Source organism: Lepidochelys kempii, chromosome 19, assembly GCF_965140285.1.
Source record: "Lepidochelys kempii isolate rLepKem1 chromosome 19, rLepKem1.hap1, whole genome shotgun sequence".
Classification (NCBI taxonomy): Eukaryota; Metazoa; Chordata; order Testudines; family Cheloniidae; genus Lepidochelys; species Lepidochelys kempii.
The window spans coordinates 2,621,492-2,645,817 of NC_136398.1; the positions used below are offsets into that span (position 1 = coordinate 2,621,492).

The 24,326-nt window shown below is 47.7% G+C and overlaps 2 protein-coding genes across 2 annotated transcripts; both read left to right on the top strand.

Moving 5' to 3' along the window:
• The first annotated feature begins 2,580 nt into the window (after positions 1–2,580).
• MRPS15 (mitochondrial ribosomal protein S15) lies at positions 2,581–14,897 on the top strand. Its single transcript, XM_073317598.1, has 8 exons — positions 2,581–2,777; positions 4,885–4,947; positions 5,455–5,530; positions 8,796–8,844; positions 10,371–10,455; positions 11,860–11,918; positions 13,637–13,828; positions 14,692–14,897. Exons 1-8 carry the CDS (start codon positions 2,654–2,656, stop codon positions 14,809–14,811), a joined length of 768 nt encoding a protein of 255 aa, XP_073173699.1. The 5' UTR covers positions 2,581–2,653; the 3' UTR covers positions 14,812–14,897.
• A 919-nt stretch (positions 14,898–15,816) lies between these two features.
• Positions 15,817–24,276, top strand: LOC140900323 (cornifelin homolog B-like). The gene is made up of 5 exons (XM_073317452.1): positions 15,817–16,126; positions 17,622–17,755; positions 18,090–18,226; positions 21,833–21,930; positions 24,200–24,276. The coding sequence occupies exons 2-4, from the start codon at positions 17,644–17,646 to the stop codon at positions 21,926–21,928; spliced, it is 345 nt and encodes a 114-aa protein (XP_073173553.1). The 5' UTR covers positions 15,817–16,126; positions 17,622–17,643; the 3' UTR covers positions 21,929–21,930; positions 24,200–24,276.
• Positions 24,277–24,326: the final 50 nt, after the last annotated feature.

Sequence of the window (24,326 nt, forward strand, 5' to 3'; positions counted from 1 at the left end):
CCCGGCATGTTCACACTGTGCCGGCCAGCAGCAGTTCTGTGCTGGAGCAGGCAGATCACAGCTCGAAGTTCAAAGCACTTTATGTCATCACTAAGAGTCTGAGAAGCGACGCTGCACCGAGTGTGAACGGGGACTGTCAGCCACAGACACCTGACTTTGAAAATCATTCTTATTAAGACACTTGCAAAGCAAGGGGAGAAAAGAGATTTGCTGGCTGGGCTATCTGTTTCTCTGCTCCATGTGCCATCAGTTACCCCGTGCAATGTGAGTGTGAAACACCATCAAATCAGAATAGTAACAATTCATTCCCACTGTGCACTGGGGTAAATGGCTGCACAAGACACAGGGCAGCAGGAAATCAACCTTGTATTTGCTTCTGTGAAACTCACATTAGGAAACCTACAACCAGCCAAAACCCACCTGGCTCAGCTTCCGTTATCGACTCCACTCTCCCAGCTTTGCGTAACCTGGGGCGTTTAAAACGTTTGGTGTTGAAACCAAGTGACACTCACATTTCAATGTGAACTTTGGCTGCTCTTCTCTAAGTTTTACTTTGAGAGTTTGGCGTTGTTCAGACCATGAGCCTCGAAGCAAAACTGGCAAGGGTGACACAGGGAGGGTGCGTGGAGCACCCAGGAGGACATGCAAGTAGTTGCCAGCCATGCTGAGGTGGTCTTCATCCTGCGAGAACAGGTGTAGTAATCGTCTGGTAACGCCACTGAAGCTCGGAACCCTGAATTCTTACCTGCTGCAAAGGCCACCATGATGCAATCCTTAGCCATGATGCAATCCTTATTTGATTGCCAGGGTTTACATGCCATCCTATTTGAAGGCTTCCCCAGCTCACAGGCCCTGGGATGGGCCAGTTCCAATTCAAGCCAACTCCACAGCAACTGAGCATCAGTACAATCTGGTGGCTCTTCAGCAGCCCCCTGGGGAACTGAATGGGGGGAGGGTCTCACTTCCGTTCCCAGAGGCATTTCCCTCTTGTTTGCAGTCACAGTAGCAAGGCTGAGGACTGAATGAGGCAAGGAACCTGCACCTCCTGCTCGCCCTCAGAGGTGAACCCATCAGTGCACTGACGTAGGCTGGAGATAAAATATGGGGGAATCTGCTACTGCCCATCCCATCCCATCCCATCCCTGTTTGGGCACCTCTCCTGTGTGGGGCTCTGCACAGAGTCTCCCATGGGCACTCCTCCCCTGCACATCTAACCCTGTTCATGTTCCTCATTCCTTTGGGGCCCCTCCCGCCTCACTGTCAGGATAGCCTTTGAATGCAGCAGCCATGCCTGGCTGGCACCTTCACTGAACTCCCCTAAAGTAATGTGACGGAGGAAAACAAACCCTTGTAACTAGAAGACAAGCACTTCTCCCTCGAGAGAATGAGGGAGTGACGTGCACTATTTTTTATAAATCCCACGTGTAGCTCAGTTTTCCTGCGTGACGTTATCCTGCCTGACCACACAGAGTTAAATCGAAGGGGAAACTGACAGGAAACAGAACAATGGCAGAGAACAGGTAGTCTCACAGAGAATGCCAAGGGTCCTGGGGGAAACAATGGGGAGGCTGTTCACTGGGGAAGACCCCTGGCCTGGCTCTAACAAGACTGGCAAAGTCTGCTCATTCCCAGGCTTCGCCATGCACCAAAGCGGGTACTAAAACCATAAAGATATTGGCCAAGGAGAGAAGAGAGGTTGTCAGGGGCTGCCCAGAAAGCATCAGGGAGTGCTGACGGGGATGCTAGGAGACGCCGCAGGCTACACCAGGACAGTCTGCTTCTCCCAGCCCAGAAGGTAAGTGGGCTGAATGGAACTTACCCCAGCTTGCAAGGAAAGATAAATGTTTAGAGGAGGGAAAATATGTGCATAGACCTTTATGGTTTTTATCTTTTACTCTAGGTGCTTTGTACCTTTGGGTGAATAAATACTGCTTGGTTTTGAAGAAGCTGGTTTTGGGTCACTCTAATCAACTCTCTGGGCACAGTTCCCCAGGGGTAAAGGGCTTACAGGTGCCAAACCCCGCTGGGCTGCTTGCGTTAGCACTAGTGGGAAGCGGGGGCACCCGGAGGGCCGGGAGCAGGACGGCCACCGCCCCATCCCCAGGATCAGCACCTCCCTTCGGCGGTGCCTGCCCCTGCCCGGGTGAAATGGCACGCACCCTGTGTGTGAGGCCACCCCGCACACAGGACACCCCTCTGCCAGGCGCCCGCGGGCACGACCTCGCCTACCCCCCGCTGCCGGGGCTGGGGGCGGCGTGGCCGCAGACAGACCCACCTCCGGTTTATGTCCGCCCCGGAGAGGGGCGAACCACCCTGAAGCAGGACACCCGGCCGGCCTGCCCCAGGCAGGGTCCCACCCCGCGGGAAAGGGGCAGGGAGCCAGGCCCGTCCCTGCGGGGTGCACCCCAGAGGGGCTGACGGGCCCTGCTCCCCCAGCCCACCCCAGCAGCACTGGGAGCCACGGGAGGAACTGGGCCAGACCCCACCCTCCTCACCTGGGCAAAGGTCCCCTCCCCCCCCGGAGCCCCTCCCCCGAGCCCCTCCCCCTCCCGGGGCCCCGCCCCGGCCTGCCATCGATTAGCTCGGCGATCGACGGGCCGGGTCTGTCCCAAGATGGCGGCGCCCATGCCAGGCGGCCGGTAGGGCAGGGGAGATGCTGCTGCTGGGGCTCCGCGCGGCGCTGGGCTGGGCCCGGAGCTGCCGCCTGCCGGGCCCCGGCTGGAGCAGGGCGGTGAGCGGGGCCCTCCGCCTGCAGGAGACGCGAGACCGGCGCTCGGGTGAGCCGGCCTGCGGGGTTCGGGGGGGCCCGCACGTGGGCCGGGGGGCAACGGGAGGAGGGGGCTGGAGCTGGGGGGGGAGGGGCGGGGAGGGGCGGGGAGAGTTAGGGGAGGATGGGGGAAGGGGGAATAGCTGGGGGGAAGGAAGGGGGGGTCATGGGAGGAGGGGCGGGGAGCTGGGGAAGGAGGAGGGGAGTGGGGAGCTGGGGGACGGAAGAGGGGGGTTGGGGAAGAGGGGTGTGGAGGAAGAAGGGGTGAGGGGAGGAGGGGCAGGGAGCTGAGGGAAGAGTTAGGGGAGGATGGGGGAAGAGGGAGTAGCTGGGGGGAAGGAAGGGGGGGTCATGGGAGGAGGGGCGGGGAGCTGGGGAAGGAGGAGGGGGATGGGGAAGGGAGAAGGGGGGTGGGGAGCTGGGGGACGGAAGAGGGGGGTTGGGGAGGAGGGGTGTGGAGGAAGAAGGGGTGAGGGGAGGAGGGGCAGGGAGCTGAGGGAAGAGTTAGGGGAGGATGGGGGAAGAGGGAGTAGCTGGGGGGAAGGAAGAGGGGAGTCATGGGAAGGAGGAGTGGGGAGCTGGGGAAGGAGGGGGATGGGGAAGGAGGGGCGGGAAGGAAGAAGGGGAGTGGGGAGCTGGGGGACGGAAGGGGGGGTTGGGGAAGAGGGGTGTGGAGGAAGAAGGGGTGAGGGGAGGAGGAGCAGGGAGCTGAGGGGAAGGAGGGAAGAGTTAGGGGAGGAAGGGGGATAGGGGAAGAGGGAGTAGCTGGGGGGAAGGAAGAGGGGGGTCAGGGGAGGAGGGGTGGGGAGCTGGGGAAGGAGGGGGATGGGGAAGGAAGAAGGGGAGTGGGGAGCTGGGGGACGGAAGGGGGGGTTGGGGAAGAGGGGTGTGGAGGAAGAAGGGGTGAGGGGAGGAGGGGCAGGGAGCTGAGGGGAAAGAGGGAAGAGTTAGGGGAGGTAGGGGAAGAGGGAGTAGCTGGGGGGAAGGAAGAGGGGGGTCAGGGGAGGAGGGGCAGGGAGCTGCAGGAGTTAAGGGCCATGGGAGTAAGGGGAGGTTCGTCAGCAATTGTCTGAGGACTGCCCGCGGGGTGGGGGGGGCAGGAGTTGCTGGTAGGGTTCTGGGCTGTGAGGTGCTGCAGGGGCGGGGTGTACTGCGGGGGCTCCCTGCAGCTTGCTGCCAGGACAAAGGTGATGGGGGAAGCACAGAGTCCTGCAACTGGGAGATTGGCCCCAAGGGTGGGTGCTGGTCCTCGGGGGAAGGGGGAGTCAGGGGTACTTGAGGCCCCAGGACAGGGTGAATGCCGGATCCCAAGGTGCAGCGTATACTAGAGTGTTAACAGGTTGGGATAGGTGAGGACCAGTAAAGCCAGGAGCCTTCTGTGCAGGTGGAAATGCTGGGTCAGTGGCTTCTTCGTTGGCTGCTGGGGATGCTTGATCCCCGGACGCTGTGATGGTGCATGCATCCAAACACGCGCACAAGCACCAGTTTGGCTGCCACAGGCTTGTTTACCAGCTACTTTAGCCGATTCCTGCCTCCGCCTCTGAGAGAAGCTTCTGTGCCGATATACCATTGCTGCCTGTCTCCTGTTCGCCTCCTCTCTGTCCCGCTATGGAGCTTGAGCTGCTCCAAACCTCCTATTGTCATCAGACCGCATTTTACGGTGTGTTGGTGACACAAATGAACAGGAAATGACGGGCTGGTTAGTACAGACAGAGTGTTCCTGTGGTCATCCGGGACAATTGCTTTAACAGACTGGAGAGCTGCTGCATTAAGATGTAGCGAGGAGATGGTGAATTGCACGTCCTGTAATGCTCAGTATTGGGCAATATCAGCAGGAGCCTGCTATTGAGAGTGCTCTCCTTCAGACTCCCTGCTTCTCTGGACATGCAGCATCCTTGGATTCTGGTGCAATCGAACATCTGCTTGAAATATTTTCTCTAGTGCCTCTGACGCAGACCTGGATAGCTCACATAGAAGCCCAGGCAAAGGGTGCTCTAAAGACAATCTCCCAATACAAACTTATTTACGTTATATTGAGTATATGCTTACCAAATCTCAAAAGCATATAGATGAAAGATATTTATGTGTCTAATAAATCTTTGCTTTCTTCCATGAAGTTTACAGCCCGCTTGTTCAGACAGCCAGAGGTTATGTGAGGCCTGTTAAAAAGAGGAAGCAAGGTATGGTAGAGACCGAATTTTGAGCACATTTCACAATGTTTTATTCTTAATAACATTAAAATTATCACTAATTGGGAGTGGGTAGGAAGGATTGAACCTTTAAAGTATTATTAGACACTTGAATCATGCTGCAGAAATCCTAAACAATTTTCAGACAGTAAGCATGCTGGGTTGTTCAAAAACGTTAATTGGACTGTCATTTCTCGAATACACAGGGAATACTCACTGAAGTCAATAGGAGCATTTGCATTGATCTCAATGGGTTTGGATCAGAACCTAAATCCAGAATACTGAAGCCAGGAAGTGGGATCATATCAACTCCCATCACCTGTCTTCTCCACACTCAAGTTCAATTCAAAACTGCTTTCTTGGTTTGCCCTTCACAGTTGAAAGAGCCATCCCCTCTTTTCTCTTGAATTATCTCCCTCTGATTCATTCCCCCTCCAAGGGTATGAGACAGCCCTGATTTGATGTGCTGTTCCCCATGTGTTGATCTTTTCTTTGCAGCACTCCCCAGCCATCTGGATGACCTTCCTCCTACCATGCTGAAGAAAGATTATGCCAATGTCCCAATAATAGATAAGTATGTTGCAGAGCCAAAGGAAGGGGGACTGCTTAATCACTTCAGAGATTTAATTATTAAAGACATCCAGCCACAGAAAGTCGTAGCTGTAATGCTGCAAGTACTTACATAACACTGTACAGTCATTCGTCTAGAGAGAACTACAGAAGTTTTGAAATAATGGGTCCAGAGTGTGAAATTTGCAGAAGTGGCCACTGATTTTAAGAACATAGGAACTTAAGAATAGCTATACTAGATCAGAGGAACTGTAGGCAGTCCAGAGGGAATGAACAGAACAGGGTGGTCCATCCCCTGTCGTCCAGTCCCAGCTTCTGGCAGTCAGATGTTTAGGGATACCCAGAGCATAGAGTTGTCCCCCTGACCATCTTGGCTAATAGCCATTGATAGACCTTTTTCCATGAACTTATCTAGTTCTTTTTTGAACTCTGTTATACTTTTGGCCTTCACAACATCCCATGGCAACAAGTTACACAGATTGACTGTGTGTTGTGCAAAGTACTTCCTTGTGTTTGTTTTAAACTTGCTGCCTATTAATTTCATTGGATGACCCCTAGTTCTTGTGTTATGGGAAGAGGTAACTAGCTCTTCCCTAGTCACTTTCTCCACACCAGTCATGATTTTATAGATCTGTATCATATCCCCCCTTAGTCGTCTCTTTTCTAAGCTAAACAGTCCAGTCTTATTAATTGCTCCTCACATGGCAGCTGTTTCATCCCCCCCATGTTTTTTGTTGCCTCTCTTGGCACCTTTTCTAATTCTAATAGATCTTTTCTGAGATGGGGTGACCAGAACTGCACACAGTTTTCAAGGTGCGGGGTACCATGGATTTATAGAGTGGCATTATTATATTTTCTGTCGTCTTATCTCTTTCCTAATGGTTCCTAGCATTCTGTTCGCTTTTTTGACTGTAACTGCACATTGCGTGGATGTTTTCAGAGAACTATCCAGGATGACTCCAAGATCTTTCTTGAGTGATAACAGCTAATTTAGACCCCATCATTTTGTATATATAGTTGGGATTGTTTTCCACTGTGCATTACTTTGCAGTTATCAACACTGAATTTCATCTGTCATTTTGTTGCCCAGTCACCAAGTTCTGAGAGATCCCTTCGTAATTCTTAGCTGTCTACTTTGGACTTAACTTTCTTCAGTAATTTTGTATCGTCTGCAATTTTTGCCACCTCACTGTTTACCTCTTTTTCCAGATCATTTATGAATATGTTGAATAGGACTGGTCCCAGTACAGGCCCCTGGGGGACACCACTATTTACCTCTCTCCACTCTGAAAACTGACCATTTATTCCTACCCTTTGTTTCCTGTCTTTAAACAGTTACTGTTCCATGAGAGGATCTTCCCTCTTATCCCATGACTGGTTAGTTTGCTTAAGACTCTTTGGAGAGGGACTTCATCAGAGACTTTCTGCATGTCCAAGTACAATATATTCACTGTATCCTTCTTGTCCACATGTTTACTGACACCCTTAAAGAATTCTTATAGATTGGTGAGGCATTTTCCCTTTACAAAAGCTGTGTTTGACTCTTCACCAACATATTGTGTTCATCTACATGTCTGATCTTTCAGTTCTTTACTCTAGTTTGAACCAGTTTGCCTGGTACTGAAGTTAGGCTTACTAGCATTACATTAGCTATCCTCCAGTCATCTGGTACAGAGGCTGATTTAAGTGATAGGTTACATACCACAGTTAGTAGTTCTGCAATTTCGTATTTGAGAACACTTGGGTGAATATCATCTGGTCCTGATGACTTACTACTGTTTAATTTATCAATTTGTTCCAAAACCTCCTCTAGTGACACCTCAGTCTTGGACAGTTCCTCAGATTTGTTGCCTAAAAAGCATGACTCAGGTATGGGAATCTCGCTCACATCCTCTGCAGTGAAGAGCAATACAAAGAATTCATTTAGCTTCTCTGCAATGGCTTTGTCTGCCTTGAGTGCACCTCAAGGTCCAGTGGCCGGCTTCCTGCTTCTGGTGTACTTAAAAATGTTTTGCTATTTTTGTCTTTTGCTAGTTGCTCTTCAAGTTCTTTTTTGGCCTGCCTAATTATACTTTTACGCTTGACTTGCCAGAGTTCATTCCTTTCTATTTTCCGCAGTAGGATTTGACTTCCAATTTTTAAAGGATGTCTTTTTGTCTCTAACTGCCTCATTTACTCTGTTTTAACTATGGGGGCACTTTTTGGTCTTCTTACTATTTGTTTTTTATCTGGGGTATACGTTTAGTTTGATCCTCTAGCATGGTGTTTTTAAATAGTTTCCATGGAGCTTGCACGCCTTTCACGCTTGTAGTCACAAGAAAAGTTCCTTTTAATTTCCACTTATCTAGCTTCTTCATTTTGTGTCATTCTCCTTTTTGAAGTTAAATGCTACTGTGGTGGGTTTCTTTGGCATTTGCCCTCCTACATGGATGTTAAATTCATTTACATTATGGTCACTGTTACTGATTGGTTCAGCTACATTCACCTCTTGGACCAGATCCTGTGCTCCACTTAGGACTCAATCAAGAATTCTCTCTCTTCTTGTGGGTTCCAGGACTAGCTGCTCCAAGCAGTCATTAATGATATCTAGAAATTTTATCTCTGCATCCTGTCCTTATGGATACCTTACTTTCTGGGTGCCCAACTTGAGATGCCTTGGTGGTCTGATTTTCAGAAATGCTGGGCACCCAGAGGAGGAATCTGTGGGTACTTGGATGGCCCCTTCTAGAAATCAGGCCTTGAGATGTCTCAAGTTAGGCACCCAAAATTAGTGGTCACTTCTGAAATTTGGGCCCAACTGCATCTGTGTGGCTGGACTCTCTTGCCCATGTGGAATCCCACTGACTTTGGGGGGATGCTGCACAGAGATAGTTTGATAGTTCATGGCCTTAATCGGAATCCTTTTGTCTTTGAATGTTCATGGAAAGCTAATCTTCAGCACCCGGATTGCACGTCATGTAGGTTTTGGAAGTTTCAGCACTTCATAGTGAATTGAAACATTTCAGCCGTAGTATCCAATTAAACCAAAAAGCTACAAACTACCTCCACTCTTAGTAATGATTTCTTTCAATGAATGCAAGAAATGGTTTGATTTCCTTATTACTTTATATTGGTAGAAAGCCTAATCTACTCTATTTTAAAGCTCTTTGAAATACTTACAGAAATGCTAATCTGTTCTGAAAATCTAAATCAACCTTCTGAGCTAAAAACAAATAAATACATTGCATGTTCTGCTTTGTTTTATAAATCAGTCTCTGATCTCCCTGCAGGGTTGATGACGTAGTGAAAAGGCTGTTGTCTCTGGAAATGGCCAGCCAGGTTAGTGTCTTTCTGCTTGTGTAAACGCTGGGACTTTGGATGGCAGTGTCTCTGTAAGATCTGTCTATATGCGCAAAAATATTTTGTAATTTACGTCTTCTGGTTTGTTAGTTTTGCCAAGCGACTTCAAACCTGGTGGTTAATAACTCATCCTGATCTGTTGGTAATTAGCTCAAAACACACCTGAAATTCACCAAAAAATTCTCTCATTTATACTAGTAAAATACATGTATGTGCTATTATTTTTTACATATATTAAAATAAGTGAGAAAATGCTAGAAGAATCACAGAAAGAACCATAGGGCTGTTGAGTGCCAGCAAATGATATCTGTTAATTCTAGAAAATGATACACGGTCAAAATTCATTTAAAAAGTGGTTTTATTACTATTTTTCAAGTGCCCCAAAAATGCAGGAACATCAAAGACAAGAGAAGGCCCTCATCCCATGGAGCGGCTTAGTATCTAAATTCAAAAATGTACAGCAAGAATAGGACATATGCAGATAACCTGTAGTTCTCCAACTGCACTGAGAGAGACCGGGCCCAGTTCCTGGTCCTTCATCATGCTGGCAGGAGCTGAGAGCACTTTGGTGTGATCATGGTCAATTCTACAAACTGTTAAATGTCTAAGTGCTGCTCAAATATTAATATCTGGGAAGCATTTAGTATTACTACCCTTGTGAGGTGCAGAATACATAACTTGTGGTTAGGCTTGGAAGAATTTAATTATTTTTATATAATTTTATGCATAATATCCATGTTTATTTTTAAACATTTTTGTATTTTTTCATAGTTGCAGGAAATTACGGGGGGGTCAGACAATAATTATTTAACTACTAGACGTTGAGATTCAAAAAGTTAAAGCTTTATAACCTTTAAAACACAAATTGTCAAAATATACAAAGTAAATATCCTTAAATCAAACTCTAAGTTCTCATGCAGCATTTTTCTTACCTTGCCTACCTGTAAATTTTGACTGTTATTGGGGGAAATGTTTTTTCATCTGTTTGTGTGTGTACATACAGTGATACCATCCTTTACCGACTTTTACCAATTAAAATCTAAACCTTTCAAGCCTAGGCTGGTGTTGCTTAATAGCAGATCTCTCTGGCTAGTTAAAGAGAGAAACTGCCAAGGTTCTGAAGGGGAGTCACGCATTCCGGCAGGGCTGGATGAATGAGCATGTCAGCTGAAGGGAACGAAGGGGGTTGAGTGTGAGCAGGCACCTTGCTTTCCACATCTCTGTGTGTGTCTTTCTAGTGCTTACAGCTGAGACCTGAGTTCTTCTCTGCTATACTCTGACACTGTCACCATCTCACACTCAGTGGCTGCCTTTCCCTCCACTCTTTGCTGGCTGAAGAAGCTCCTGCATTGAGCAAAGCCATTCATAAAATAGTTGGCTTTTCCCCACACTTCCTCTGGGCATGTTGGGTTGGTGTCAGTGCTTTGAGGCAGTGGGGTATCTTGCATCCAAAATAATCCCAAATAGCAAAGCTGAGGGCCTTGGTTTCTGTCTGTTGCCCCCAGAGAGAGAAGGTGAAGATAAAGACACAGCAGCTGATAGAGAAGGTTCGGAGGACTCCCAGTGACAACGGTTCCTTCGAGGTACAAAGTAAGTCCGAGAGCCAGAGGGAAACCCCCAATGGAGAGCATCTCTTTGCTTTAATCCCGCTGTTTCCCCTATCATTTTACCAAGGTTCCTGCGGGAACTACAAGAGCCACCTTTGTGGGAATGCTGGGAAGGTGTCTCACCTGCAGTACGGCGCTGGGGGACCCTCAGCATCTGGGAGTGCAACAGATGTAACATGCTTATCCACTGGCAAAGGGAGCAGTTTGAATTTTTCTAATGAGTGCCTCTGGCTGCTGCATTCTTATAGCTCCCTGCTTGAGAGACCTGGGGTGGAGGGTTCCTCTACAACTGTTGATGTTGCTGCAATACTTTTCCAGTAATATGTTTGTTCTGGTTTTTCCTCCACTATTTCTGCAACTGTGATGTCCCATGCCTATCAGAATGAAGAAATACTCTGGGGAGGGAGTGCATGACAGAAATTGTGGCTTTTGAAAGATCACTGTTGGGTTTGGAAATAAAAGTCCTTTCTGTACACATACCAATTGTTTAATGAAACCCCAAAGGATGGGTGCAGAAGTAGGGGTCAGGCTGCTGCATGACAATTCATTTGACAGAGTGTAATCTTGTCCAAAGTTTTGTATGGGGCAGGGAGAGGTGAATCCCTCCAAACATGTGACCCTGCGTTAAAGCTCCACACTGCATCTGGCACCCATTGCCACCCCTTTCCCCATCTGGAAAAAAGAGATTTGCCTCTCCAAGCTTAGTCAAAGTGCTCTAAGATGCTAGAAAGTTCACAGTACCATCATCCTTCCTTCCAATGCTTTCCATTACAAATGTCTGCTAGGAGCCTTTCCAGTTACAACGCGGAAGCGCCACACAACCCAAAGGCAATGTGTGGGTTAACCAATTCCAAGCATCCACGTCGCACAAACCACTGCGGCGGGCAGTTTCAGCACAAAGGCTGAATTGGCCAAGGAAACGGAACTTCTCACCTCCAGAGGCAATCCCTACAGGTCAAGTCTGATGTAAATTGGTAGGGGGCAGTGGGTACTGCCAATACTGAAATTCACTACCAATTTAAATATAGCCACATATTGTTAAACAGACTGGGCTTCTTCCTGTTCCTCTGAGATATCCACCAAGTGGAACAGAGTGAATATAAAGCTGTCAGCAGTTAAGCAGGGCATCAGGCATTTCAGCTGTAAAGGCAGGCTCCCAATTGTTGTTAAAATCATCTTAATACATACTATATAATTTCACAATAATTTTAAACTGATGTTTAGGTTTTTGGTGTTTTTAATTTTGAAGGTTTGTTTTTTGCATTTTTTTTACAAATTCTGTACAAATGCCCAAAGTTCTCTGCAAATCTGATACCCAAAACGTATCCGCTGTAGCATCAGGGAATGCATTGCTGCTTTTATGCAATCTCTTGTTTATCTTTTATAGCTGCTATTTTGACTGCCAAGATTCAAACTCACCGGGAGCACCTGCAGATGCACCCCAAGGTAATTCTCATTAGATATGTAATCTACAAATTTGAGACCAGCCAGTGGGTCTTGTACTTTGGTTCAGAATTAGAGGATTTGAATTGTGTGGAAGATCCTAATTCAGTTTTTAAAATGTCTGTATCTCCTCCCTTCTAAAGCAGTGAGGTCACTGGTAGTGTTTGAAGCTGGAGGGTACTATAGGCAATAGCTCATGTTTCAAGGATTGCTTTGAATTTTGCTGCACCAGACCGGAGAATCTATGGATCACAGTTACATTTTCAAAGATTGAAATTTGTCCAAATATGTTCCTGGAGCAATGGAAGCCACTGACTAGATGCATTTGAATTAACAGCTAAACTAAATCATGCTGCAAGTGCAGACAGGCTTTTCATGTGTTTTGTTATTTAACATTGTATATTTATGTATTTCAGGTACAAACCCATTTCCTTCTGACTATAAAACATTTTTACCAGATGGGATTTATCTCAATGCCACAGTGGCTTAAAATCTAGTCTGTTGTTTCAAGACCTCCTAGGTTCGAAGTCCAAACTTGGATCATCAGTAAAAACAAGTTTGTGGACAAGACACCCTTAGGTTCTTGCTGCAGTTGTACCAGCTTGGAAATGTATTAACAAACATGCCCCCAAATGTGCTTCAGTTTCTCGCATTAAAATTGTTTCCCGTTTATCTTTAAGTTTATGGAATTAAAGTCTTCAGGGTCTGGCCTGCACTCCAGAGTTAGGTCGATGCAAGGCAGCTTACTTCAACATACTTATGGAAGTGTCTACATTTCCATTTTGCTCCCACCAACGTAACTGCCCCACTACACTGACTTAATAACTTCATCTCCATGAGCGGTGTAGAGTCACGGTCGACGTTGTGGGGTCAATGCAGTGTCCATGTAGACTCTGCATTGCTTATGTCAACTGTTGCAGGCTTTCAGGAGCCACCCCAGACTGACAGTACAATCAATACAAGCATTCCTGACACGAGGAGCAAAGTGTAGAGACACACAAGCGATGTAACTACTGCAGTGGCTGTGTGCCAGCATAAGTTTGGTCGACTTAATTTTGTAGCGTAGACTTGGCCTGAGAAGGTAAGGGTTGTTATCCTGGAGTGGGATCCAGCAGCAGTTCTACCTTATGTTTCAGTAGAAAACAGAAACTCTTGCACACTGTCAGCCAAGTACATTTCAAGTGTTGTGCGTATAATGTCGGGAGGGGATTGCTTCTGACCCCTGCAGGAAGTTCTTCTGCCCTGAAGCTGGAGATTCCCTCTAATAGCATGGCTGAATTATCCAAACTCCTTTGCAAAGGATGAACCAATGGACCCTGCCAGATCAAACTGGTCCCAAATGCTTCTGTATGATTTTTGGAACAATAAATGTAAATGGAAGCAGAGGTTTTAGCCAGTAAGACTTCCCCTGCAGACTTTGGCACCTGGCCATTGCAGCTTATGCTAGTGCAGAGGAATGTGAAATTGAGCAGTAAAAGGGAATACACAAATTGAAACTAACCTAGCAGAAAAATTGTAAATCAAATGCAAAATGCAGATTGACTTTTCAAATTTTCTTATAGAAATCTGAGGTGCCGGTTATATCATTTAAAGAAAACGGTTCTTAAAATATTACTCTTAACCTGACTGAGTCCCCGTCCGCAATAACCCAGACTGTTGTGAATTGCTTATTGGGATGGAATTCGTCTGACTGCAACTAACGAATATTAAATCCTCTGCAGGACAAAAGTAACCGGCGTCGCATGCTGATGGCCATAGATCGCCGGAAGAAACTGCTCAAGTATCTGCGTCGCACCCGCTATGAGACTTTTGAGCACACGTGCAAGCAGCTGGGCATCCAGTACACATTACCGCCACTCTATTGCAGGAGAATGACCCGGCGATGGGCCGCTAAGAAGGCTTTCTGCCTCAAGGTACGAAGTGGAACTAGCAAGCACAGCTCAGCATAGTTTCAAGGGGAGCAGGCTGGGGACTTGTTTGCACATCTAGAGCAGACTTTCCTGCTACGGGGCACAGTGGTTTGGATCACTGTGCTGAGGCGTGGGAGGAGGGGAAGTTGTGACTATCCTCGGTTTAGTGTTGCAAGTTTGATCACTCTGGGATATGACTGGAGTTTGAAAAATTAATGAAAATCGGAGGAAGGTATGAGATCTTCCAACAGCTCCACAGAAGGTGAGTTCGGAGCTGGACGTGCTGGAGTCACGGAGTGAGCTACAAGTGCAGCATGCTTTTTAACTGTCTGGAAGCTTCAGGTTTTGTTGCTGAATTGCTCCGAATGGGAGATTCTGCTCTCCATTGCAAACGTGGGACACATCCACTTCTTCAGCGTTCCACTAGGAGAATGAATATGTAGACGTGAAAGTGTGCAAGCTTCTGTTCTTTCCTGGGAGGGGATGTGGGCCTCAGCTGTGGGTCAGTCTAACTTGTCGTCTACACTCATGTGACTGAGAGCAGAAGCGAAAAACTGTATTTAAAAAAAAAAAAACCAAAAAACAAAAACCTGAAAACAAATACAGTACTTTGGCCCAGCAAAAGAACAGCTGCATGGAAATGAATATATCAACTGGAATTCTTGTATTTGGAGTCCCAGAAGGTGAGAGCATGTCAGGTGCAGTTGCTTTTATTGAGACATGTAGTGTCCCTTCTAAACCTTGATGTTCTAGGATTGAATGGATCTTCCCTAAGTTCTTGCATGACCCTGACCTGATGATAGAACTGTTTTCAGCAGGGGTACACAATCTTCTTTCTTCCCTTCCCCCCTACCGCTCTCCTGCAGGTTTTCAATGAGGTACAGAAACTGAAAGCACCCGAGAGGCTAAAGCAGAGACGAGAATGGCAAGCAAAAGCAAGGGCCAGAAAGGAGCAGACGCTGCAAAGTGAAGGGACCCCAGTATAGCAGCACCCTGAGCAGATCTTGCATTCTGTGCCTGCATGTGAAAAGTAATTTGTCCCTCCAAAACGCAATAAATGATTTCAAAGCTACCATTTCCAATGTCTTCATGTGGGAGGAGGGTGTGTGTAGTGTGTCCTCTGTATCGGGTGTAACCTGACTGTGCAGCAGAAATATCCAGGGGGTATAATGAGTAGTTTGAGGCACTACAGTCAAGTGTGCTTTCTTGAGCCTTGTCCTCACTGATTGTGCTAACAAAGCTTTAATTTTAGGGATCCCACTCCATCGTAGGTTGGCGAGTGATTGTGTCTTCAGCATGAAGCTCCCTCCCTTTAGATGGGCGTCTAGCTCAGGGGAGGGCCAACTACAGCCCATAGGCCGGATCTAGCCCATCAAGGCTTTCAGTCCGGCCCACGGGATTGCCAGCCCCATGGCGCAGCGGGGCTAAGGCAGGATCCCTGCCTGCCCTGGCCCCACACTGCTCCCGGAAGCAGCCAGCACCATGTTCCTGCAGCCCCTAAGGGTGGGAGGGAGGCAGAAGGCTCTGTGCGCTGCCCTGGCCAGCAGGCACTGCCATCCGCAGCTCCGATTGGCTGGGAACTGGGGCCAATGGGAGCTTTGGCGGTGGTACCCACAGGCGAGGGCAGCGCATGGCAGAGCCACCTGCCCCACCCCCAGGAGCCACTGCCGGACACGCTGGCTACTTCCGGGAGCGACACGGGGCCAGGGCAGGCAGGGAGCCTGCCTTAGCCCCACTGCATGCCACTGCCACCCCAGAGCCACTCCAAGGTAAGTGGCACCAGACTGGAGCCCGGATCCCAATCCCCTCCTGCACCCCGTACCCTAGCCCCCTCCCTTGCGCCCCCTGCCACACCCCTCCTGCACTCCAGCCCACTCCTGCACCCCAGCCCCGTGCCCTGAGCCCTTTCCTGCTCCCCGCACTCCTCCTGCACCCCAACCCCTTGCCCTGAGCCTCTTCCTGCACCCCGCACCCCCTCCTGCACCCCAACCCTCTGCCCCAGCCCTACATTCATGGCCCTGCGTACAATTTCCTCTGGCCAAAAGGTTTGCCCACCCCAGTCTAGCTCCTCTTATCACACAATGCAAAGTTAACTTGGAGAACTCACTACCCAATATTGCTGATGTCAAGAGTTTAGCAGAATTCAACCAATGATTATCCATAGAAATGCCTGATAAAGGAAACGAGGGGCAGTTTCAGGAAGTTAGCTGACTTGTGATTTAAGACAAAGCCCCTGTACTGTACACTTCAAATACATTTACCCTTTCGGTTCTCTAGCAAGTGAGAAGACAAAGCTTTGAGGTAAGTAGATTTTTTTTCATTTCAAAATGTACATAAATTGCATGTTAAATTACTCTTAGTTATTAATCAGGGGGTAGCCGTGTTAGTCTGTATCCACAAAAACAACAAGGAGTCTGGTGGCACCTTAAAAACTAAGACTTAAAAAGTCTTTAAGGTGCCACCAGACTCCTTGTTGTTTCTTAGTTATTAAACCATTTCTAGTGCATATTAGCCAAGTACAATGTGTGCATATTAATTTGTCATGCATCCAGAACTTTTAAAGCTGCTCTTTGAGAAGCATTCTAGACCTTCAGAATGCTATGTTTACTTAGGGAAAATAGATATATTCACAATATCAGCAGTCTGATTGAAAAGTGTTCTGATTGATATGCCAGAGAACTAGCTGAAAATTTTTCATTTCTATATCAGTGGTTCTCAAACTTTTGCACTGGTGACCCCTGTCACATAGCAAGCCTCTGAGTGCGACCCCCCCGCCCTTACAAATTAAAAACACTTTTTAATATATTTAACACCATTATAAATACTGGAGGCAAAGTCGGGCTTGGGGTAGAGGCTGACAGTTTGCAGCCTCCCTCCGCCCCATAATAACCTCGTGACCCCCTGAGGGGTTCCAACCCCCTGTTTGAGAACCCCTGTTCTATATTTTAATATAGAGGGATTTTTTTAAAAAAAATCCCAGTTTAGTAATTGGGAAACAGTCTCTCTTTCTCTTTATATATATATATAGAGAGAGAGAGAGAGAGAGCGACTTGGACTTTTTTTGTATTTTCAAATATTGAATTGCATTTCTAACAAACAATTCTGTTTAGTAACTGATGTGTGGTAAATGAACACCTGTAGATAACTGACTGCAACTGTAAACTCATGATTAAGGATAAGATTATGTCACAGAAGTCATGGATTCCATGACTTTCTGAGACTTCCATGACATTGTCCACTTCAGCCCTGAGGCGTTGGGGCTGCAGCTGGCAGAGGCGGTCCACAGCTCCCAGACACCAGCCCCAGAGCCCTGAGCCACCGTGGGGGGGCCTTGGCGCACTCAACCACCGCAGCAGCAGTGGGTCCTGGACTCCCCCCACCCCACAGCAGGACTTGGGCTCTCATTCCTGCTCCTGCCCCTGGGGATTCAGTCATCTTCCCCCCACCCCAGTCAAACCCTCTCCATTATTTTTAGTAAAAGTCATGGACAGGTTACGGGCTTCTGTGAACTTTTGTTTAGTGCCTGCAACCTGTCTGTGACTTTTACTAAAAAATAATCATGACGATATCTTAACCCTACTTGTGATTAATCTTGTGTGCTAACTTCAGACAACACAGATTGGATAAGGTCACGCACCCTTTGTCTCCATTTCCCCATATGTCAAATGGAGATTATACTGACTTACTTCACATGAGAAGCAGAGGGCTAATATTGCTCTTTTTATAAGTGCTTAGGCTTACTGGTTCTTTAAGGGGCAAATATGATCTCTAGCTGCACCTTGGGCTTTGTTTGCAGAGGCTGCATTGAGCACTAGACAATGTCCCAGACCGTGATCATCCAGCAACCTGGCTCCGTGGGGTCTGCTGTCATGTCCCCAACGGGTGACTGGAGCACCGGGAGGTACGAATGTTGTGCAGACTGTGCAACATGTAAGTACAGGACTTGCTGCAGTTGAGATGCATTTTTGAGGCAAGCCAGATGATCTCTGAGTCAGGTAACAGGTCTGCCGACTACTGAGGCTCTTTTTGAAGTGCATCAAGCGCTGGGTGAGCATTTCTGTGAAGATATTAAACATAGGAAAATGGAGAGGGCTGAGACCTGACTACGTGTTAAGGAAGTTGAACAAAAGGGGAAGGGGTAGGTGTGCAGAGAGGGAGGAGGAATATAGTTCCTTTCCTAATGGTTCACTACCCCACATTGGCAAAACTGACTGATGAATGACTGACGTCCTGTACGCTGTTTGTGTATACTCTTGTTTTGAAGGCTGTTTAGGTACGTTTTGCCCAGCACTTCTGGCATGTTATGTGGCAAACAAGTATGGAGAGAACTGCTGCCTTGGCATCGCTTTTGGAGGCATGACGGCGCTGCGAACTCACATGCGTCTCTCTTACGGCATCCAGGTAGCCTTGCTTTTGGGAAAATTTCCCTTCTTGTTTCTGTCTTTTGAGCAATGTTTAAATTAGGTCAGGCTATCCGAGCAGCAGGATTCTATTTAGATTGTGAAATGGACGTAAATGGATCAAGAAAGCACCAGCAGCACTGAATGGGAACGGATGGAGGGTAATCTTTGCTGTGGAGATGTCTAACATTGTCTGAAAATAAGAACATATCTGCTGTATTGGGTGAAAGTTAAAGTTCTGCACCCTAGTGTGCTGGCAGGCAATGCCTGATGTTTCAGAGGAGGCCAACACCGCTATCCCCACCCCATTACACAATTCAACAATTGTACAGTGTGGTACATGGGAAGGAGAGATTCCCTCCTGATCACTGTGATGATTACCTTGCACCCTGACTTTTGAGATTTTTATTACCCTTTTTTCACCATGGATAACTTCAAACGTTATTGCTTGCAACACAATCCAGCTACGGTATTTGACTCTGCCTTCCTGTGGGCAGTGATTTCCATGGCCCACCACATACTTTGTGATATATAATTCCTTTCATTTGTTCTAAAATTATCCACCCCTTGATTAACTGACTCCCCACCCCTTAGCTTGTTTTCCAAGATAAATAGCCAAATTCTCAATCCATAGCACGGAAATGCTTCCTATGTTAAGGACCTATCTGACCACACTGGCTGACTCAACCCTCACCGGAAACTCCTTTGTGTCTAATGGTTCGACCAGATGAGAGAATCAGAAGTGTTAGACATGGATAAATCCTGTTAGTCTATCTGCTTGGTGGAGATTAAGGTTTCAGTTTGTAGAACAGAATTGATTATGAAACAACACACTTCATCTAGCTTTGGACCAGCGGCTTAATCATTTTAACTCCTTTGCTAGGACCTTTTGATAGAGAGTGATGTTAAAATCCCTGACTTTTGAACAGAGCTTAAGATCTTCTGTTAATTCCTTACCTACCACACTTGCAAAACCTGCACAAATGAGTTTGTTCTGTTCTGCAACAGCACAAATAACTGATCCCCTGTGGAGAGGGAAATGCAGGTCTCTCTTTTTTTCAATGCTACAGTTTATCTTTTTGTCCAGCAAATCGTTACATTACAAAACACTTGGTTACTTTGCTGAGGAAGTGGGGAGATGTGCTGTGGCTGCAAACAGCCTCTCCCTGAATCGGAGGCTGCAGTTAGAACTATTGGGCCTCAGCTCTGGTATTCAGCCCACGCATACTGCTTCCCCTTTGCTTTGTGTCAGACAACAAATACCAGGGCTGTCAAGCAATTAAAAAAATGGATCGCAATTAATCATGCTGTTAAACAACAATAGAATACCACTTATTTCAATATTTTTGGACATTTTCTACATTTTCAAATATATTGATTTCAATTACAACACAGAATACAAAGTGTACAGGGCTCACTTTATTTTTGAGTACAAGTCTTTGCACTGTAAAAAACAAAAGAAATAGTATTTTTCAGTTCCCCCAGTATAAGTACTGTAGTGCAATCTCTTTATCATGAAAGTTTGAACTTACAAATATAGAATTATATACAAAAAACCCTGCATTCAAAAGTAAAACAATGTAAAACTTTAGAGCCGAAAAGTCCATGCAGTCCTACTTCTTGTTCAGCCAATCGCTCAGACAAATAAGTTTGTTTACATTTGCAGCAGATAATGCTGCCCGCTTCTTGTTTACAATGTCACCTGAAAGTGAGAACAGACATTTGCATGGCACTGTTGTAGCTAGTGTTGCAAGATATTTATGTGCCAGATGCACTAAAGATTCACATGTCCCTTCATGCTTCAACCACCATTCCAGGGGACATGCGTCCATGCTGATGATGGGTTCTGCTTGATAACCATCCAAAGCAGTGTAGACCGACACATGTTCATTTTCATCATCGTGAGTCAGATGCCACCAGCGCAAGGTTGATTTTCTTTTTTGTGGTTTGGGTTCTGTAGTTTCTGCATCAGAGTGTCACTCTTTTAAGACTTCTGAAAGCATGCTCCACACCTCGTCCTTTTCAGATTTTGGAAAGCACTTCTGATTCTTAAATCTTGGATCGAGTGCTGTAGCTATTTTTAGAAATTTCACATTGGTATCTTCTTTGCATTTGTCAAATTTGTAGTGAAAGTGTTCTTAAAATGAACAACATGTGCTGGATCATCATCCGAGACTGCTATAACATGAAATATATGGCAGAACGTGGGTAAAACAGAGCAGGAGACATACAATTCTCCCCCAAGGAGTTCAGTCACAAATTTAATTAACACATTATTTTTTTAACACGTGTCATCAGCATGGAAGCATGTCCTCTGGAATGGTGGTTGAAGCATGAAGGGACATATGAATTTTAGCGCATCTGGCACATAAATATCTTGTGACACCTGCTACAACAGTGCCATGCAAATGCCTGTTCTCACTTTCAAGAGACATTGTAATTAAGAAGTGGGCAGCATTATCTCCTGTAAATGTAAACAAACTTATTTCTCCTAGCGATTGGCTGAACAAGAAGTAGGACTGAGTGGACTTGTAGGCTCTAAAGTTTTACATTGTTTTTGTTTCTGAGTGCAGTTATGTAACAAAAACCCCTACATTTGTAAATTGCACTTTCATGATAAAAAGATTGCACTACAGTACTTGTATGAGGTGAATTGAAAAATACTATTTGTTATTTTTACAGTGCAAATATTTGTAATAATATAAAGTGAGCACTGTACAATTTGTATTCTGTGTTGTAACTGAAATAGATATGTTTGAAAATGTAGAAAAACATCCAAAATATTTAATAAATTTCAGTTGGTATTCTATTGTTTAACAGTGTGATGAATCAAGATTTAATTTTTTTGAGTTAATCGCGTTAGTTAACTGCGATTAATCAACAGCTCTAACAAATACACATGGGGCACCTCAGAAAATAATACACTACCATCCATGCCCTTAAAATAACAGTACCTAGAATCCATCTCTGTAGCAAAATATACGGTAGTGAGGACTGCCCCTGTTCTTTCACCAGTTGTGGCCTCACTGAGGAAGCCACTGATAGGGAGGGATGGTTAGTGGTATCTTTAATTAAACAAATTTTAAATAAGTCTGTTAAGTAACTGGGTGAGAACTGGCCTTTGGAGCCTCTCACCTCTAAATCACTGAATGAAAATTGTCAAGATGGGTAATGATCAAAAGTCATTAATGTCTGACAGCGCTTTGCCCTAGATATGAAGTGAGTTTTAGTGGTCTCAATCCAGTTCCTATTGGCCATCAGCCTCCTGACAAACTGCTCAAGTGGCTTGTAGTTGAGAAAAGCATGTCCAGTCCAGTTGGGGCAAGTCTATACCTGGTACAATAATTAGGTTATGTCGGTAGGTATTTTTAAACAAAACCTGAAGCAAACCTAGTATTTTGAGGAATGGAAATGTACTATTCAGACAAGGCATTGCCAAGAGGAAATAGCTGCTTATATTAAAACAAAATTCCTACCTACAGCACACAACAGGTGTCCCCAAGCCATATAAAAGCACAAATCTGTGACCATTTCAAATAAACAGCACAGAATATTGGATTTAGGATATGGTTGATAATAGCCCTCCCATTTTATCTGGTGTACACAGGGAACCATCTGCAGGGACGTACTGGCGATGTGCTTTTGTGGCCCTTGTGAGGTATGCAGAATGGCTCGTGAAATGAACATCCGCTCTCCACACTAAAGGTAAAGAGCACTGCGAAGTGGGCACTCGGTGGGTGAAATCCCAGACACGCCATTGTCCTTCTTCACGAGGGAAGAGGCATCAACTTTGGCATGACTGCCCAAAAGATCTCACTCTGTGGGCTAAGGCCCAGACCCCTCCATGCAGTTCCGGTGGTTGGGATGCAGTATTTCCGTTAGAGGATGTGGCTGCAGGGTGAGAGGATAAAACTAGCATGTGTGTGTTGCTGGCTGATAAACGCTGAGTGGCTGACTGGGGCTGTAATGTTCGGGGGGGGGTGAGCTCTGTGGGAGGATCTGCAGTAGCTGAGATGGATTGTGGGGGGGGTTCGGAGGGGCCGAGGAGTGGGCAGTATTTGAGGGGACGGGGGAAGGGGAGGGTATATGGGTGGGGGGATTGGGGTGCATGGGGCAGAAGGGTGTGTGACGGGGGTTCAGGGAGGAGGGTAACTGGGAGAGGGGTTACAGTGTGGGGAAGGGGCAGAGGTGTGGGGAGGGGGCACAGGGGTATGTGAGGGATCTTGGTGTCATTGGGGATAGTTCTCTGAAAACTATCTGCAGCGGCAGTCAAAAAAGCAAACAGACTGTTGGGAATCATTAAGAAAGGCATAGATAATAAGAGAAAATATCATATTGCCTCTATATAAATCCATGGTATGGCCACATCTTGAATACTGCGTGCAGATGTAGTTGCCCCATCTCAAAAAATATCTATTGGAATTGGAAAAGATTCAGAAAAGGGCAACAAAAATTATTAGGGGCATGGAACGGCTTCCATAGGAGGAGAGATTAATAAGACTGGGACTTTTCCGCTTGGAAAAGAGATGACTAAGGGGGGATATAATCGAGGTCTATAAAATCATGACTGGTGTGGAGAAAGTAAATAAGGAAGTGTTATTTACTCCTTTTCATAACACAAGAACTAGGGGTCACCAAATGAAATGAATAGGCAGCAGGTTTAAAACAAACAAAAGGAAGTATTTTTTCACCCAACGCACAGTCAACCTGGGGAACTCCTTGCCAGAGGATGTTGTGAAGGCCAAGACTATAACAGGGTTCCAAAAAGAACTAGATAAATTCATGGAGGATAGGCCCATCAATGGCTATTCGCCAGGATGGGCAGGGATGGTGTCCCAAGCCTCTCTTTGCCAGAAGCTGGGAATGGGTGATAGGGATGGATCACTTATGAGGGAGAAGGGAAAGGGATGGGGTAGTGAGGGGTAAGTGGGAGGGGGCAGAGGGGTATGTGAGGGGGAAGGGAAAGGGGGTTGCAATGTGGGGAGGGGTAGAGGGGTATGGGAGGGGGAAGTGAGATGGAGTTTGGGGAGGGGGCAGAGGGGTATGGGAGGGGGAAGTGGGATGGGGTTTGGGGAGGGGGGCAGAGGGGCATGGGAGGGGGACGGGGATGTGGGATGGGGTTTGGGGAGGGGGCAGAGGGGCGGGGCATGGGGAGGGGAGCTGAGGGGCATGGGAGGGGGAAGGGGATGTGGGATGGGGTTTGGGGAGGGGGCAGAGGGGGAGGTGGGGGAGGGGCAGAGGGGCGGGATTTGGGGAGGGGCAGAGGGGGATGTGGGATGGGGCTTGGGGAGGGGGCAGAGGGGGAGGTGAGGTGGGAGAGGGGTGGGATTTCTGGAGGGGGCAGAGGGGTATGGGGGAGGGGCACGAGGGGAGGGGCAGAGGGGTATGGGGGAGGGGCACGAGGGGAGGGGCAGAGGGGGATGGGGGATGGGGCTTGGGGAGGGGGCAGAGGGGCGGGGTTTGGGGAGGGGGGGCAGAGGGGCATGGGAGGGGGACGGGGATGTGGGATGGGGTTTGGGGAGGGGGCAGAGGGGCGGGGCATGGGGAGGGGAGCTGAGGGGCATGGGATGGGGAAGGGGATGTGGGATGGGGTTTGGGGAGGGGGCAGAGGGGTAGGTGAGGTGGGGGAGGGGCAGAGGGGCGGGATTTGGGGAGGGGGGGCAGAGGGGCACGAGGGGAGGGGCAGAGGGGCGGGGTTTGGGGAGGGGGGGCAGAGGGGCATGGGAGGGGGAAGGGGATGTGGGATGGGGTTTGGGGAGGGGGCAGAGGGGTAGGTGAGGTGGGGGAGGGGCAGAGGGGCGGGATTTGGGGAGGGGGGCAGAGGGGCACGAGGGGAGGGGCAGAGGGGCGGGGTTTGGGGAGGGGGGGCAGAGGGGCATGGGAGGGGGACGGGGATGTGGGATGGGGCCTGGGGAGGGAGCCAGAGGCGCTGCCCCCCCCCCCCCGCTAACTCGGGCCTTTGTTTTTGTTGCAGGCCCGGCCCGAGCGGCGGACCCGGCGGGGGCGGGGCGCGGGGGGGGGCCAATAAAGCTGTTACCGACCGAGCCGTCTCCCTGCGCCGCGTGTCGGGGGGAGCCCCGGGGATTCCTGTCGGCCAAATC

Coding starts and splice junctions, on each gene's coding strand:
- MRPS15 (XM_073317598.1), top strand. CDS start 2,654: ATGCTGCTGCTGGGGCTCCGCGCGGCGCTGGGCTGGGCCCGGAGCTGC. Junction 8,845..10,370: donor CTCTGGAAATGGCCAGCCAG/GTTAGTGTCTTT, acceptor TGTTGCCCCCAG/AGAGAGAAGGTGAAGATAAA. Junction 11,919..13,636: donor ACCTGCAGATGCACCCCAAG/GTAATTCTCATT, acceptor AATCCTCTGCAG/GACAAAAGTAACCGGCGTCG.
- LOC140900323 (XM_073317452.1), top strand. CDS start 17,644: ATGTCCCAGACCGTGATCATCCAGCAACCTGGCTCCGTGGGGTCTGCT. Junction 17,756..18,089: donor TTGTGCAGACTGTGCAACAT/GTAAGTACAGGA, acceptor CTTGTTTTGAAG/GCTGTTTAGGTACGTTTTGC. Junction 18,227..21,832: donor GTCTCTCTTACGGCATCCAG/GTAGCCTTGCTT, acceptor TGGTGTACACAG/GGAACCATCTGCAGGGACGT.